This window comes from Podarcis tiliguerta (genome assembly GCF_965153285.1).
Source record: "Podarcis tiliguerta genome assembly, chromosome: 3".
In the NCBI taxonomy this organism is placed as follows: Eukaryota; Metazoa; Chordata; class Lepidosauria; order Squamata; family Lacertidae; genus Podarcis; species Podarcis tiliguerta.
Genome location: NC_139536.1, coordinates 114,374,243 through 114,392,485, shown reverse-complemented (window position 1 = coordinate 114,392,485; position 18,243 = coordinate 114,374,243). Strand labels below are relative to the sequence as shown.

Sequence of the window (18,243 nt, the reverse complement as noted above, 5' to 3'; positions counted from 1 at the left end):
TGTCAATTAGTTCAGTGACTTTCTGCTTCTGGCTTAGAATAAAAGAACCATCTTTTCTCTGTAATTGGACTCCTAGATAGTACAGTGGTAACTTGGTTTATGAACTTAATCCATTCCGGAAGTCCGTTCCTAAACCAAAGCATTCTTAAACCAAGGCGTGCTTTCCCATAGCAGCGGGGGACTCAATTTACAAATGGAACACCTTCAACAGGAAGTGGAAAATGTCCTGCTTCCAAGGCAAAGCTCACAAACCAAAACACCTACTTCTGGGTTTGCAGTGTTCTTAATCCAAGTTGTTCATAAACTAAGCCGTTCTTAAACCAAGATACCACTATAATGAACTTTCTCTGAGAGTCTGGGTACCTTAAGGCTTCCCTCATCAACAGAATTCTGACTGGTTATATCAAAAATAAAAATGGGGGAAATGTGTCAAATTCAAAATCAAAATTTACATCTCCAAAACATGAAAAACTCAAAACTTTCTCTGCCTAGCTACTGCTCTGGGAGGGAAGAGGGAGCTAATCCGTTTCACAATAGAGACAAGGGAAGTCACCATGGTCTCACCAGGAAATAGAAAAAAAAAATGTCCGCTTTGAATCTCTCTTCTCTCTTGTTTCTGTATATATATATAATTTTTATTTATTTCCCATTTAATAATATACGTTCACATCATTACAATCCACTTTACGTCCCTGGCTCTTTAGAGCCTATCAACTTTCTTCCCTCCCGCCTCATGGCTTTCAAAGTTAGCCTTTACACCATTGTATTTTGTACGTTTTCCAATTCTAATTCCACTCATTACAAAATAATTCAAAATTTAAATATAGAAAGGTAGAAAATTTCTCATTACAAGTCTTCAGACACCCCTGCTAGTGATGATAATTGCTTACAATAATCTTTCAGATATAGTCGTACCTTGTTTTGTGACTGGGATCCGTTCCAGAGCCCCGGCTGCTAGCCGAAAAGGACATAGGGCAAAGCCCCACATCTGCACTTCTATGCATGCATGAAGCGCAATTTAGTGCTTCTTTTTTAGTGCAAACCTGGAGGTAACCATTCCGGTACTTCCGGGTTTGCCGCGGATGTTCGCTGGAATGGATGCTAGACGAGGCAGACATTTGCAGAGGTATTACTGTATTGTATAAATTTATTCCAGCCCTTTTGAAATGAGAGGATGCACTGCTTAGTTAGTATCCTTCCTTTCAAACTACATGCTTTTGTCCCTAAGTAAAGTGGAATAATTTCATCTGCAAATGATTTCACAATGCTGCTCTCTACTCCCAGGGTAACAAACAAACTAAGTTTACAGGTAATCCTGAGTGATAAATTCGCTGCCTTCAAAAGCATTTGAATCTGTTCTGAAAGCATTAGTTTCTGCAAGTAAGCACCATTCACTTGAATAAACATTAAACTGAAAGGCAAATCATCCAATGTACAGCTCTGAATAGCTGTGGAGATAAAAAAATCGGAGGGATGGTTTAATGATTCGCTAGAGACATAACATAACATTATATATGGGCTGCTCCTTGCAGTTGCAAGACATTGTTCTTGACCAAATTGAGCTGTAGCTTGCATTATAACCACTACCCCAAATAATTGCTTGCTGAAACGAAATGGATTGGACGGAGCCAATTCCAGCGTTATTCCTCTTTATCATTATGATTTCCTTTGTTTTGAAACTGGGCACTTTCGGGAAAAAGAGCTCCCAAAATCTTCCACCAGGACCGAGGCCTTTACCTCTCATTGGGAATCTCCACATCATGGATCTGAAGAGGCCTTACAGAACCATGCTAAAGGTAAAGATTCCAGTTCTTCCCATGGCAAGGCTGAAAGGTACTGGGGCAGCCCAGTCAGAAGAGTGGGGTATTACTACTACTACTACTACTACTACTACTACTACTACTACTACATTGCATTTTGTTCTCTTAGAGCCTATAAATCTCATCTCCCCTTTGTGTGCTACAGAACCTCCTCTTATCTTTCCCAATAAATAGTCATAGGACCAAGTTGCAATTTATAACTGGTAATTTGAACAAGGTTTCTGGGGGTGTCTGGTGTCAAATCACGTTTGACTCTGCCTCCATGATCAAGAATGCAGAAGTGCCAGTGCAAACCTTACCAGCTGCCAGGACCTGTGCAGGAGGGCCCTTGCTTGCCCAGTCGCAAAGCTCAGAACATAAGCCATGCAAGTAGAGGTGCCCCCCCCCTACAAAAGGGTGTGTGTCAAGTATTTGATCAATGTCTTGGCTAAGTCTATCCCCGTCTTGTTATACTCTTGCATGCACCACCTGTTTGTAACATGGAAACCCATTTTGGGATGCTTGTACTTATTTAACAATAAAACTTTCAAGCCCAAGGAGAGCACTGCAAATGAAAGAAAGAGAAAGAAAAATAAGCTTTGCAGAAAGATATTTATTTTAGATATGGCCTCCTTCTAAATAAATAAAATCCAAGTTTGAGTTTTGAAATAGGTATTGCATTTAATCTCTCCCTCTCCATTATCTTCTTATGGAAAATGGTAACTAAAGAGGGGGGAAGGATACCACAGACCAGAGCCACCTGTGAACTTTTAGCATTTTATAATATGCTGCCGAGGTGATGCAAAGGATTGGTATATGTCTGCAGGTTTCTTTTCTGGCTCTGCCTTACTGTTTACAGCACCCTGGCATGCAGCCATTCATCCACAGAGAGTGTTTTTGTTTGCCTTAAGTCTGCAAGTTATACATAATCACTGCCTTCTTATTTGGTATGTTGCTTGAAAATGACTCCCAACACCTTCTCCTCCACCTTCTGACGCAACTCGAGGTGGCCTGGTTAAGTCCTGGTGCACTCAAGGCAGCAGGGGGAGCAAAAAGAGCAGCTGCAGCCCCAACTCCCAAGTGGCCGTGAGCAGCATGCCCCTTGGGGACCTTCAAGCTACAGAGACACAAAGGGGGAGAGTCATGGTGGGTGGGTTTAGGCTCCTTGGATCTGCTGCACCCCTCCTCTGTTGTGTGGTGAGGCCCCGGGGCCCCCAGTTCCCCATAGATAATAAACACATGGACACAAATATTTTTAGCTAATGGGATAAATAAGGCCAGAACTTTATTGGTTACAGATGTGAGTGGTTTGGCTTAGGCATTGTGTGAAACCAGACTATATCCTGATTCCTGCACGTCCACAGGAAGTCTCTTAAGGGTCAACCACCAGTAGGGAGAGCCCTATGATATACATCAATTAAAAGCTCCCCCAGGGTCCCTGATGGGGTTGTGGCATGGCCCTAGCCCACGCTCAGGCTTCGGACAGGATCCACACTCCTGGATCCCTTTAACAAGGAGGGGCAGGCGGAGGCAACAACCTTCCCTCCCATAAACAAGGCTTACGCAATGCCTAACCTTACAAAGTTGTGACGATTGCTACAAGGTAAGCGGAAACCAAATGGCTGGTGCCAATTTGCCAAGTGGAAAAATGCCTACCTGGCCCCAACAAGAAGGCAACCAACATTAGTCTATAGCAAGGCCAAAGTCAAGCAACGCGTAAAAGAGGGCGGGTGGGCTGGGTGATCTGTCGAGGAGGCAAAAAGGAGGCTGCCCCCTCAGCTGCGCACTGGTTAGCTCCTGGCTAACCACACTGGTCCACTGGGGTGTGTGATGCGGCTGGGAGTCCCAATGACGCGGGCAGCATCCCTCTGCCCACTGCTGGGTCACAGGGTGGTCCTGGATGCCCTCCCGCAACTCCACCCCCCAGGGATGGGGAGTGGTCTTCCCAGCCTGCTGCCTAAGGCTAATGGGCAGGCAGGCCCCACTAAACCTGCATTTTAAAAGTAAAATTAAATTTGAAACGTTAAACAACAGGTCTTCTCTCCTCTTCTGCCTCTAGCACAGCCCTCTTGCTTGAGCCTAACTTTTGAACTAGATTAGAGAGGTGCTATTAAAGGTAAATCACATTTATCCTTACAACTGCCTGCTTTTGTTCTTGTTTTCTGAGTACTCCTAGAAAACTGGGTGAAAGGGCTGGTCTACTGTTGTTGCTGCTGCAGCTAGTAGTAGCAAACGTCCCCCAAACCCTGGAGGATAGACAATGAGCTTTATCATTACAGTCAAACCTCTTCTTACATCCTCTTTTGCCTGGAAGTAACCAGTGGGTTTGCCACCGTTCATGCATGTGGAAGAGCGGCAATCGCCGTTCGCGCCTGCACAGAAGCGGGCAATTGTTGCCTGTGCCTGTGCCTGTGCCCAATGGCGCCTCGCCCAGTGACCCATTTCGACTTTTAGACGGGCCTCTGGAACGGATTGTGGTCGTGAGTACAGGTTCCACTGTATGTCATTTGGATTCTGTTTTGCACAGTGATTTGCAAAGATACAAAAGTAAATTCATCTGCAAAATTGCTGTTTTTAAATCACATGTTTTCAGCTCAGTCCAAGGCACAATGACTTGGAAATGATTTCTACTGACTGTAAAGGTAAAGGTAAAGGGACCCCTGAAAGTTAAGTCCAGTCGCAAATGACTCTGAGGTTGCGGCGCTCATCTCGCTTTACAGGCCGAGGGAGCCGGCGTTTGTCCGCTCTGCAGACAGTTTTTCTGGGTCATATGGCCAGCATGACTAAGCCGCTTCTGGCAAAACCAGAGCAGTGCACGGAAACGCTGTTTACCTTCCCTCTGGAGCAGTTCCTATTTATCTACTTGCACTTTTCGGCGTGCTTTCGAACTGCTAGGTTGGCAGGAGCAGGGACTGAGCAATGGGAGCTCACCCCGTTGCGGAGATTCGAACTGCTGACCTTCCAATCAGCAAGCCCAAGAGGCTCAGTGGTTTAAACCACAGCACCACCCGTAACCCTTTCTACTGACTGTAGTAACATTTATTGAATAAAACTGCAAATAATCGTGAAAACTTGATTCTGTAGAATGTATAAATTAGTCCTTACTCTGAGGCAAGTGTACAAGCTACTGCAGTTTTGTATCCATGAGAGTTGCTTTACATTAATATATTATTTGAGTACCCTTGAATAGTGAGAAGGGCTTTATTTGGTGACCACACTGTGTTCGTTCTCTTGAATTTCAGTGGTCAAAAGAGTATGGCTCTGTCTTCAGCATCCAAATGGGTTCTGAGAAAATGGTGGTGCTGACAGGATATGAGACGATAAAGGAGGCCCTGGTGAATCAGGCCGATGCATTTGCCGAGAGGCCCATTGTCCCAATTTTGGAAGAGATCACAAAGGGCTTTGGTGAGTCCATTCCTTATGTAGTACCTGGTACTGCTTGTAAATAGAGTAACCATGCCAAAAGAGTCTAATCCAAAAGTTATCGTGGGAGAAATGCAAGGTATACTTTCCCCTCTCAGTAGATTCGTGGCTTACTCTATAACAGAGGTTCCCAAACTTATTTGGCATATTGCCCCTTTTTCAGAAAAAAAATATACTCAGTGCCCCCCTGGAAATCGACATTCTTTATGCGGACAGACAGTCCGATCTGCCGCAGAGACCAGTGCTGCAGCCCGTCTGCCATTGGCCAAATAGGCAGGCAAGCTGCAATCCACTTCCCAGGCCTGGGTGAAGCCGAAAAGGGTTCCCCCATCCTGGGAAAACCCCACACCTTCAGCACAATTGCCCGATCCAGGGGAGGAGTTGTTGCCATCCCTTAATGGCGCCCAACGTGGCAATAAACATCATTACACAACAGATGAAACACAAATGGACAATTTTTCAAATTTTTCTTCTCTTCTTCCTTTATGCTTCCACCGTCCCTTTATTTTTATTCGATGCCCCCCAATTGCACCCGAGGCTACTAGCGTCCCCCAGGGAATGGTATCTCCCACTTTCGGAAACACTGCTCTATAACTTGAGAATAGCTTTTGAATTTTTCTACCAACCTGTGCACAGGATCTGCACGCATTAGGCTGATACTGTCATATGAAGCTTCATCTGCGGATTTCTGTAGATCAAATGAAGTTTTGGGGGTTTTTTAAGAGTAGGCCAGAGTCCAGTAAGGTGCTCTTGAATAAACAAAAATGAATAAAAGTCTGCATATGTGTATAAAATATTGCATACGCATATAAAGGATTTCTATGCACTGTCTCATTTAAAGGTAAAGGGACCCCTGACCATTAGGTCCAGTTGTGACCGACTCTGGGGTTGCGGCACTCATCTCGCTTTACTGGCCGAGGGAGCCGGTGTACAGCTTCCGGGTCATGTGGCCAGCATGACGAAGCTGCTTCTGGCGAACCAGAGCAGCGCACGGAAACGCCGTTTACCTTGCCCCCGGAGCGGTACCTATTTATCTACTTGCACTTTGATGTGCTTTCGAACGGCTAGGTTAGCAGGAGCAGGGACCAAGCAACAGGAGCTCACACTGCCGCGGGGATTCAAACCTCTGACCTTCCGATTGGCAAGTCCTAGGCTCTGTGGTTTAACCCACAGCGCCACCGTCTTATTTACTCATTTGTTAAATTTCTATACTGCAGTAATAACATAATCATGAAAATCATTGTCTGAAGAAACATTTAAAAGGTTGTTATCATGGAAGCACTGACACGTGGCACAAAAACCCCTTGAAGTTAATAGTTTTATTAAGGAATCTAAGCAAGATCCATGCAGAAACCCATGAGAAATGCTCCCTTATATTGAGCCGTTGCTGAGATTGCCTAATACCTCCCACTTCATTCTATTCCTTCTGAGTCAGGCCCTTCCCTCTGTCTCTGGCGAGTCCCAAAGGACCCTGGGCCACCTGCTTGTTATCCCCTTTTCCTCACCCTCTAAGCTCCCAGCCTCCAGTACCTCCCAGCTCTTCCCCTCCTCTAAGGTGCGTCCGGTTGTCCACCACCAAGAGCCCGACTCCAAGTCTTCTTCCTCTGCACTTTCCATAGGAGACTCTTGGTCAGGGGGTTTCCACCACTCCTTCTCATCTAGCCAGTCCATGACAGCTGGGGGTCTTGTCTGTGCCTGTCTCAATTCTGTAATTCTGTAGTTAAAGGATGAGATGTTAAACAGCAAGTACATATTACTATGGCCAGAATGACTTTGAACCTGCCCGGCTTTTTTCTCTCTTCAGGTGTAGCTTTTTCTCATGGTGAATACTGGAAAGTGATGCGACGGTTTGCACTAACCACATTACGGGATTACGGCATGGGAAAGAGGTCCATAGAGGACAGAATTGTTGAAGAGTGCAGTGTCCTGGTTAAGAAAGTTGAATCTTACCAAGGTGGGTTGGTATTTGTCTCTGGTGCTCCAGGGTGTATCTTGTTGTTGGCATCTGTCTGCCTCGAGAGACAATGGAGTGTGCCTCCAGGGGTGAAGTCAAACCAGTGCATAAGCATAGCACTTTAAAAGTGCCCGGAGTGTTGTGTTCCATGGGCTTTATCCACACTTCCTCTTCTCCCGCTGCTTTCCCTTGGGAAAAGCCACTCTTTGGAACAATTTGGGTTTTCCCCAGATTGCCATTAGTTCTGAATTACTGCTAAAGAGTGGTTTTCCCCTTGGAAAGGAGTGGGGGAAGGGAAAAACTGCTTCAACCATGCCTAGAAAGCGTGTGTGAAGTGGAAGTGTGGATGAGCCCATACTTATGGTTAAATCCAGAACTACAGTTCCCAGGGTTGGTTCCTTGTGGAGACGTAATCGGTCTGTTCCTGTAGTGTGTAGATTATATTCCAATAGCTCCTATGACTTCCAAGCCCTCTTTAGCATTTCTTAGCCCAGCTATGGCCACATCCAGCAGCACTTAGGATCAGTTTCTTTGATAAAGGAGGTCTACACATAGGTAAGCTGCCAGTAGGGATTTAAGGCAACAAAGAGCAGACTTAAAAACAACGCCCTTTCCATACTTGGAATTTCAACAGAATATTTTTGCTTAACTGTCATATTTCTGTCTAGGAAACCCATTTGAGACCACCACAATTATGAATGCAGCTGTTGCCAATATTATAGTGGCCATACTACTAGACAAGCGATTTGATTATGAAGATCCCACATACATAAGACTTCTGAAGTTGGTCAATGAAAATGTCCGGCTTCTTGGAAACTTCTCAGTCATGGTAATCTATTTTTTCCAATTAAAACAAACAAACAGTTGATTGTAATAACAGTGTGGGCAGTGTGGGCAGGGCAACCTGTTTATTGTATACTGTTCAGGATTCACTATAAAACACAGAATCTTGGTATCTTGAGAAACTTGGTGGTGATTTGAAATATTTAGAAAACTCAAACAGATGGCACAGTTATCCCATAACTATAACAAAATCTTTCTGGCCTCATTGCCATTGGGACTCCAAAGACAAGGAAGAACCAGTGATAGCTGGTTCCATGAAAGCTCAGAAGGGGCCCCCGAGGGCAGATCTCCTTCCCTGAAGATGAACCTCCAGAGGAGAATCACAATAGCTTATTATCCTGGGGTTGCACATAAATTATGCTATCCTGAGGTGCCCTACCCCCCATTCCAAACACCATTTCAGAGCCTCCAGGAGACACTGCTGGCTGCTATGGGGCAATTTGACTTACACCACCCTTTTAGCCAGAGTAACTTTAAGGAGTCTTTAAGGTGTAATGACTAAACATTAAATCAACCTGAATACATTATTGTTTTGTATTGTATATGGGCAACCACGCTTTGAGACACCCATCTGAGTGTACAGTACTGGGCTTTCCTAATGTTTTCTTTTTCTTTTTTCACATTTTATCCTTTCAGCTGTATAACATGTTTCCTGCTCTTGGTTTTCTTCTGGGGGCTCGTAAGACTATCATTCAAAACAGAGATGAGCTGTTTGCCTTCATAAATGCCACCTTCATAAAACACCTCCGAGATTTGGATGAAAATGACCAAAGGAGCTTTATTGATTCTTTTCTTATTCGACAGCAAGAGGTAACAGAGCATTTTAAGTTTGCCCAGGAGAAATTTTCAATTCATGCTTTAAGTGTATGTTTGCAAGTGGTTGCATAAGGAGTAGTCAGGAAGCCTCACTTCAGAAGCACACTTTCTGCCATTTCTAACTACTCCACCATCATTAATGTGTTACAGAAGCAGTCTCTGCAGGGCCAAAGGTTGCATGCTTGTCAACATTTCTGAAAATCTACCTTAATCAAATGGCATCTGTTGTGCAATTGTTAGTCAGTTGTTTCTTGCTATCACATTCCTTTTTGTAGACACAGCAGAGGCTTAAGAGGAGATTGCATAGCCAAGGCTGCCAATTATGCTAGGTTTTGTGCTAATAGTACAAAGGGGGAATAGTGGCTAGTTTGTCCTGCTAGAAATTCATTGCGTTCTGAGGATGGCCACATTTGGACAGGCAGGAATAGCCATTTGGGGGGGTAGGAATGGATTTGCTCTTTGCATTTCTCCTCCTTCCACTTAACCTCCACAGTTCTGACTTCTCCCTTTTTTCCCTTCCTCTGCTCCCTCCCCTCTGGTTCCTGGCAGGACAGGCAGCTATTATCTGTGCTGCTGCTCCTGGTGCCATTGAAACACAGGGAACTCACAACATAGGCACATTTAACTTGCCTTATGCACTTGGCATTTTTTTTACAAAATCAAAGAAGCAGTGGGCATCCAACAAAAAAGTCTTGGCAATCCTACTCGCCATTGAACCCAATGTGCTCTGACTATAAACAATTTTGGCTTTATGGGCTTTACCTGGAAGGTAACTCTTGTGTAAGTTGAGAGTCACCTGTATACACTTACTGATTCACACTTGTGTGCATATGAAGGGTTAACCTCAGCTCAAGTTACCTGAGTGTGTGTGGCTCTCAACAGACTCTGTTCCCCAGTCTGTTGCTCTTCGTGCTTCCTGGAACAAGCAGTGAAGGAGCCAGACAGCTTCTGGCTCCCTGCAAGTGAACTGAATCTCTTCAAATGGGAGATTTTATAGCCTGCACTTTTGCTAATCCAAAGATTGCATGATCCTTTTCGTAAGTCCTTTTCTTTTTAATCCGCTTAGAACCTTCTTTCATCTTTGTTTTACTGCCAGCAGACGGAGACTTGTTTGATGTAACTGCAGGAGACTCTGAGTAAAATACTCACTTATTTGCAAAGCTAAGTTCTGTGATTTATTCCAGCCTAAGTATTTTCATGGTTTGTGCTTGTTTAAAGCTGAATGAGCGCAGATACAAATCTAACCGGGTGCCTGGAACAGTAACCACTGTGCTCAGCTCTGCTCCTGGAGATTAGGAATCTCTCTTTGTATAAGGTTTCATGAGCCATTGTGTCAGATGCAGTAACACATTCACACACACATACTCTACACAGAAACTCTGCTCTGAGATTCCTTTTTGAGGACAAAGGGTGGGTTAAATTTCTCTTTTCCACTGCAAAAGCCAGGCATACATTCACTTCTACAACCAGTTACAAGAAGGACACAAAGCTTGTCCCTACTATACTGTGACCTCCATCACAAGTTGGCTGGGGCTGGTGGGAGCTGTGATCTGCAACGTCTAGAAGACCCCATGTTGCTCACCTCAGTTTAAAGAAGGTTCACCAAATATAGTTGCATACTGACATGTGCTATTTCTGTGTCATGCTTTCCTTTTGGACTATGTGTAAATTCACCAAAGATGTCAGCTGAAAATAGCACTTTATGCAAAATGGCCACTAACCAAGTGTTCACCAGAAATGCTGCCTTTCATGTATGCATTCATATTAAGTCTGCATGATGCCTGAGTATGTTCTAACTCATGGGGTCTTGCACCCAGTAAGGGTTAACCAGTGCTTTTTTCCCTGGGGATTCTATAGGGTATGCAGTTCCAGAATCTTCTTCTTTTTTTCTAGAAGGAAAGCACTGGTTAATTCTAATGGAGGAATCTATTGTTGAACCAGTCAGACAAGTTTATTTGTAAGATGAGGACCACACACTTGCCACCTACATAATGCCATTACATTGGTGCCCCGCAAGACGAATGCCTCGCAAGACAGAAAACCCGCTAGACGAAAGGGTTTTCCGTTTTGGAGGTGCTTCGCAAAACGAATTTGCTATGGGCTTGCTTTGCAAGACGAAAATGTCTTGCGATTCCTGGGGTGTTTTTTTCACTCCTCACCCCCTTTTTCTAAGGCACTAAGCTGCTAATAGCCTTTTAGCAGCTAATCCGCTAATCACTTAAGCCTTTAATAGCCGCTAAACCGCTAACAGCGCTAATCCGCTAATCCGCTAATGGGCTTGCTTCGCAAGACGAAAAAACCGCTAGACGAAGAGACTCACAGAACGGATTCTTTTCGTCTTGCGAGGCACCACTGTATTTCCTTAGTCTAAACCAAGGCTGTTGGCTGAGCAGTTAAGTGCCACGATTAGCATCAGAGAAGAAGGAGCTGGATTGTCAAGCTACAACCACCTCTTCACTTAGTTGGTAAACAGAGAACAATAGGGAAAGAGCTGAGTCAGACCCATTCTTGGTGTTTGCTTGACTCCAAAGCTGTGACTAATGGATGAGCAAGAAACTTTGGGGTGTTGAGCCCCTCTGTCTTATGCTTGGGTTGTATATATGTGTAAATAAATCCTATATCATCATGATGGCATGGTCTGGAAAACCTGGAATCTCTCACTGCTCAGCGATTGGGGTTATGTGCAGTGATACTTTGGATCATCGGGTCCAGTCAGGTATTCATTTTTATCTCTGCACGTGAAATTTTCTCACTCCATTTGTTTTAACTCTTTGCAACCCAGGAGGAGAAGAAGAACAAGACGAATGGATATTTCCACAACGAAAACTTAAAAGCTGTTGTGGCCAATTTATTTGCTGCTGGCATGGAGACCACTTCTACCACACTGCGCTGGGGACTGTTTCTAATGATGAAATATCCTGAAATTCAGAGTGAGTGCTTTTCATTGGGTTGGCTCCCATTATTCTGAAATATCTTAAATCCAATTTTATGTAACTATTAGAGCAAGACCTGAAAGAAAACTTGGGGCAGATTTGGATGTTACCTGAAACAACAGCAGGAGGGGATGAGAACATTGCCCTTCCTGTTATTGTGAAGATTGGCGTGAATTAATTAATCAGGCAGGGGGCAGGATTGTGTGAGGCGATTATGAATATGAAGACACTGAAAACGCATATTGTAGAGCCCTGCTTGGTCAGGAATCTCCATGGAAGTGGCCACCTTATGAGAGCTACAGCCATTTCCCCACGTGATATTTAAATAGCCATCCTGGATGCATTTGTCTCCATCAGTATACAGTGGTACCTCGGGTTACATATGCTTCAGGTTACATACACTACATACATACATACATACATACATATATATGCTTCAGGTTACATCCACTAACCCAGAAATAGTGCTTCAGGTTAAGAACTTTGCTTCAGGATGAGAACAGAAATTGTGCTCCAGCGGTGCGTCAGCAGCAGGAGGCCCCATTAGCTAAAGTGGTGCTTCAGGTTAAGAACAGTTTCAGGTTAAGAACAGACCTCCAGAACGAATTAAGTACTTAACCCGAGGTACCACTGTATCAGGCATTGGCTTAAATCAGTGGTTCCCAATTAGCCAATTACTGAGGACCCCCTATTTTTCAAAAGCCAAGCCACAGAACCCCTACTTTTGAAAATTTTGATAACTTTATGGCAGTTACCTGTGGAAGTCGTTTTAAAAAATGTGGGGGAGCCTCTAATAAGAAAAGGATTTTAGGTATACTAAATAGACCATAAAATTTGTGATATTTCCACACAAAATGACAAAGATTTAGTTGGGGGAGAGAGAAATTTAATTTTATTAACATATAGTACAAGTGAACAAATTATGACATGCCACCCCACCCCCTGGAGCAAGCTGTTCTCTCTCCCTCTCCCTCTCCCTATTCCCCCTCTCCAATCACAAGAGCCCTAAGAAATTGGGCCCTAAGAAATTGAGAGACAAAAGAAATTGTCAGAGGTTTTTGCTCAATCCCAGGTCACTTCCCACCCAGGAACTCTTTCACAAGTTTTTCCCCTGCTGCTCCTGAGCAGAGGCTGGATGATGCCTGAAAGGCTTTCACTGTGCAATTAACAAAATATGTGAGTCCCCCAGCAGGTGATGGTGCTGCAGACCCACAGCAGTCCCTGAACCCCTCACTGAGAACCACTGCCTTAAATGTTGGTCCTGCTTAAAAATACCTGTGTATAATTCTAGAGATTAAATTTGTGAGCCCATGGAATTGGAGAACCAGTTTATGCCAGTTCTATGCTGGAGAGATTAATATTTTGAGAGACAAAAGCCAAAGTCAAAGAGATAATCTTAGCAGAAAAATGAATGCTTTTCCATTTTTTGTTTCCCCCAGCAAAGGTCCAAGAAGAAATTGCAAAGGTTGTTGGATCTTCTCAGCCAAGGATTGAACACCGAACAAAAATGCCTTATACAGATGCCGTGGTCCATGAGATCCAGAGATTTGCTGATGTTGTGCCAACCAACCTGCCACATGCCACGACTACAGATGTTACCCTCAATGGCTACTTCATTCCAAAGGTGATCCTTTTCATTGAACTGCTGCCTACTAGTTACAATATATTTTAAGGCTTTCCTGTGAGTAAGCCCCTTGGACTTCAGTGTGGGTGACATCTGTGCAGACTTGTATAGGATTGCACTGCAAGCATGCAATCTACCCATCAGAAGCTGTCAGGCATCAGCTTCAACCCAATAAACAGATCTCAGTGGGAAGGAGAACAAGGTTGGAAAAGAAACCACTTCTGGTGGGAGATCATGACTTATACGTTAAAGTTTTTGGAACTAAAGACATTTCTCAGATGAACTCAAATCTCATTTCTCCTGCACTGAATATTAATTGTACCGGAGGCATATGCTTTATATTAAAATATCTCTTGCTTTGCCTTTGCAGGGGACTCACATCATACCATTGCTGTCCTCTGTGCTGCATGATGAATCTCAGTGGGAGAAACCACATAAATTCTATCCTGAGCATTTTCTCAACTCTGAAGGAAAATTCGTAAAGAGAGATGCTTTCATGCCTTTCTCTGCAGGTAACTTTTTTTTTTTAACTTTTGTGTATACCTGTATAGTTTGTGCTTAATCAATGGGATCTTTACATGCCTGGAATGTAGAATACTGTGCAACGGTAAGGATCACATAAGTTGCTATGGCCATTTCTGCCACCAGATCTGGCCACCATGAATGTTGCTCACCCGGGAATGTGGCCCTCTGGCTGAAAAAGGTTTCCCACCCCTGGTTTTCAGGACTGCAGGGAGGGATAGTATCGGGAGTATGTAATTCTTTTAAGATGGGCACCGTTAGCTGTTACTTTATCACTGCATTTTAGTCTTCTTGAAAGTATTTGGGATATTTTCTTCTTATGATCAACTATTTGGAGCAATGACACATTGCTCCAAATAGTTGATCATAATACTAAGCAACCGATAAACCTGGTTTCTCTGCTTCCTGTGATTTGTTACAGGTCGGAGAGCATGTGTAGGTGAGACTCTTGCCAAAATGGAGCTCTTCCTCTTCTTCACAAGTCTCCTGCAGAGATTCACCTTCCAGCCACCCCCTGGAACATCTCAAGAAGACCTGGACCTTACTCCTGTTGTTGGGCTTACAACATCTCCCATGCCCCACCAGCTCTGTGCTCTGCCATGTTTCTAAGACTCACAAGTTCCTGGATTACTTAGCCTACCTGTGTGTGCAATGCGAGCCTTTTTTAAACACTCCTGTTCAACAAGGGTATTTGGGTTGAGTAGCCTGCGGGTAGAATTGATCCGTGCTTTGTCACAAACCTTAAGTGTTCCCCTTTACCTGACGTGCTGATGAATCCCATAAAGCTAGTGTTGAAGCATCTAGACCTGAATTATTATGACATTGGGGCCAGGGGCACCAACTCTATGGGGCTGAGGTGTCTTAGCCTCTCCCCCCCATATCTGTTGGAAGGGGCCATGCCCCCTCAATGTTGAGGGGGCGAGGGAGGCCATCCACAGAGCTGAGCACAGTGCAGAACAGTGCAGCTCCACTGACCGGCTCCTCCTGAGCGCGGGAGGGGAGGAACCACCGGCCATTGAAGCCAAGCCATTGTGGACTCCATGCTTGGTCTCCCCTGACAATGGGATGTTATGCACTCATGACGTCACATCTTGGGTGCAAGTTGGTCCTCTGCTTTGGGCATAGAGATCAACCAATGAAACTGGTTTCTTGTAGTCACATGTTAACAAATGCCTTCAAAACTTGAAGGATCATATTCCCAGTTAAATGTCCAAATATGAGCTAGTGATAATGGTTTTACTTGGGAAATACAACTGTACAAGCTGCAGAGACCCCAAAACAGTTTTTTATACAAGCAAATTATGGAGCGGGTGGGCTCTTCAAATCCATGGTTTGTACTCCCCTACCAATTTCTGTCAGTGGGGAATCCAGGTCTGCCTACACCTGAAGCAGTGTCCTCAAGTGTAGTGTGTTGTTCTGTGCATTGAAGGGCAGACACAAACATTCACTCTAATTTGAGAAAGTAGCAATCTTCACATGTTACATTCAACAAGTGTACAATCTGTGTACGCAAGTAGCTAAGTTGTACACTCATACAATCATTCACAGTGATTCACTTTAAGAAGGCTGATTTCAAAAAGCTTAAGGAACTACAGGGTGAGATCCCATGCCAGAAATACTTAATAAGAAGGGAGTCCACCTTTCTTAAATGTGAAATATTGAAGGCCCAAATGCAGACAATTCCAGCAGGAAAGAAAAGTGGGAGGCATCTAAACAAACTACAGTGGTGCCCCGCAAGACAAATGCCTCGCAAGACGGAAAACCTGCTAGACGAAAGGGTTTTCCGTTTTGGAGGTGCTTCGCAAAACGAATTTGCTATGGGCTTGCTTTGCAAGACGAAAATGTCTTGCGAGTTCCTGTGGGGGTTTTTTCCCTCCCCCCCTTTTTCCCAAGCCGCTAAGCCGCTTATCAGCTGATCCACTAAGCCCGCTAAGCCGCTAATAGCCTTTTAGCAGCTAATCCGCTAATCCCTTAAGCCTTTAATAGCCGCTAATAGCCGCTAAACTGCTAATAGCGCTAATCCACTAATGGGGTTGCTTCGCAAGACGAAAAAACCGCTAGACGAAGAGACTCGCAGAACGGATAATTTTCGTCTTGCGAGGCACCACTGTAGTGTGGTTGCATGAGGAGTTCACAGATGAGCTGAGATTTAAGAAGGACATGTATAAGAAATGAAAAAGGGGGGAAATCACAAAGGAGGAATATACACGAGTAGCCAACATTTGCATGGAGAAGGTCAGGTGGCCCAAACTCAGAATGAACTCAGGCTTCAAGAGAGGTTTTTTGAAGTAAGAAGAACAAGCAAATAATAGGTCCTCTGCATGGAGAAAATGGGGAAATGCTAGGGTAACAGAGAGAAGGTGAAAGTGCTCAACAACTACGGTACTATGCCTGTGTCTTCACCCAAAATGAAAGCAGTGCCAGACCTGGTGATAACAGAACAAACAGTGCAAGGAGGGAGCTGCAGTCCAAGATAGGCAAAGAGGTGGTAAGGGAACACCTAGCTACTTTAAATCAAATCTCCAGGGCATGTTGAGCTGCACTCAAGGATACTAAGGGAGCTTACAGATGTCTCAGATGAGAGCCAGTGTGGTGTAGTGGTTAAGAGCGGTAGTCTCGTAATCTGGTGAACCGGGTTCGTGTCTCCGCTCCTCCACATGCAGCTGCTGGGTGACCTTGGGCCAGTCACACTTCTCTGAAGTCTCTCAGCCCCACTCACCTCACAGAGTGTTTGTTGTGGGGGAGGAAGGGAAAGGAGAATGTGAGCCGCTTTGAGACTCCTGAAAGGGAGTGAAAGGCGGGATATCAAATCCAAACTCCTCCTCCTCCTCCTCCTCCTCCTCCTCTTCTTCTTCTTCTTCTTCTTCTTCTTCTTCTTCTTCTTCTCCTCAGAGCCTCTGTCTATAATCTTTGAGAATTCCTGGAGAACAGGTTAGGTCCCTGCAGACTGGAGGAGGGCCAATGTTGTTTCCATCTTTAAAAGTGGGTAGTTACCCAGGTAACTACCGGCCAGTCAGTTTGATGTTGATACCAGGAAACATAGAAGCAAACTCCTAGGGGCCAAGGTCCCTTTGGCCCTGCCAATAAAATATTTAAAGGGGCTGCCCCCCCCCAGGTGATGGGCATTCCTATTCAAATGGTGTGTGTGTGTGCCTTGTCATGTCATGTCATGTGACTGATTATGCTGGGTAGCAAACTTTCAGTTCATAGTGTAATTAAAAATTTGCTCATTCCAGCTTCTCCACAAGAGCTTTAATTTGAATAGTTCCCTCATTGAAGCTCAAAGCGCATGCTTGCTTGTAACTCCAATGGCTTTCTGTAAACTGCCAATCATCTGAATGGCTGTGTCACAATTGTGGGTGCGAATTAGCTGGGAGTCTGAAAGACTATCCATAGTAATACACTGTTAATCCATAGTAATCCTGCTGCATCATTTCTAGGTTTCTCTTGTTTGATGCAAGAAATGACCCTCTCATTCTAAGAATGACATCCAATCTCCACTTCCATTGGATAAAGTTACTCTCTGTGCATCTAAGCAGTATGAGAAGCAATGAGATTGTGGACATCCATCGTAAAAGAGAGAGAAAACCCAAAGGAATTTAAAAATATCAGGAACAATGCAGAAAATAAGAGATTGTTCTCAAAACTGTACAATGTGGGGGGGGGGGACACACCTCAGAATAATAAAACAACAAAAAACAAAAATACAACATGGAGTCTCATGGCTGAGTGAAACCATGAGAAAGGGCAATCTTTCTCTGTTTTTAAAGTCAGGTTTTAAAAAATCATTTTAAATGCTGAAATGTCTACTAAAGTATTCCCCACTGGACTCTTAACAAATATATTCTTCCCTGGACTCACTAGAATTCCTGGGTACCAAGATCTGAGTTAGGGGCAAGTACTCTTTGATGAGAGAACTCCAGCAGACATTTAAAATTACAAAATATGGATGAAGCTGATGGACTACATGGAAATGGCGGAAATGACTGGCAGAATCCGAGACCAGGGAGAAGAGTCGATGGAAGAAGATTGGAAAAAAATTAAAGTATATTTACAGAAATACTGCAAAATTAATGAATGTTAGAAGAATACTGGAATGAAATTATATGGTTTTAGCAGAAATGTTATAAAGAATTAAGCAGAAACTGATTGTTAATGGGCTAAAGTGGAAAATTTAAAGTTAGATTGTGTTAAGATAAATTATAGAACAAAAAATTGAGAAAGAGGGAAAGGATTTGCTGAATTAGCTAATTTGAACTAGAATACAAAAAAGGGAGGTGTGGGGAAGTCGAGGAAACAAGTAAATGAAAGATAAAGATATCGAAATTG

General features: G+C 44.0%; 1 protein-coding gene across 1 annotated transcript; it reads left to right on the top strand.

Annotated features, from left to right (window-relative positions):
• Nucleotides 1-117: 117 nt before the first annotated feature.
• LOC310675239 (cytochrome P450 2K4-like) lies at nt 118-15,126 on the top strand. Its single transcript, XM_083435520.1, has 9 exons — nt 118-1,796; nt 5,042-5,204; nt 7,027-7,176; nt 7,845-8,005; nt 8,656-8,829; nt 11,618-11,765; nt 13,208-13,392; nt 13,763-13,904; nt 14,336-15,126. Exons 1-9 carry the CDS (start codon nt 1,614-1,616, stop codon nt 14,521-14,523), a joined length of 1,494 nt encoding a protein of 497 aa, XP_083291646.1. The 5' UTR covers nt 118-1,613; the 3' UTR covers nt 14,524-15,126.
• Nucleotides 15,127-18,243: the final 3,117 nt, after the last annotated feature.

Bases quoted from the DNA above. Each gene is read 5' to 3' on its own strand.
- LOC310675239 (XM_083435520.1), top strand. From the start codon at position 1,614: ATGGATTGGACGGAGCCAATTCCAGCGTTATTCCTCTTTATCATTATG. The intron at 7,177-7,844 runs GTGGGTTGGTAT...ATTTCTGTCTAG, and splicing joins GAAAGTTGAATCTTACCAAG to GAAACCCATTTGAGACCACC. The intron at 11,766-13,207 runs GTGAGTGCTTTT...TGTTTCCCCCAG, and splicing joins GAAATATCCTGAAATTCAGA to CAAAGGTCCAAGAAGAAATT.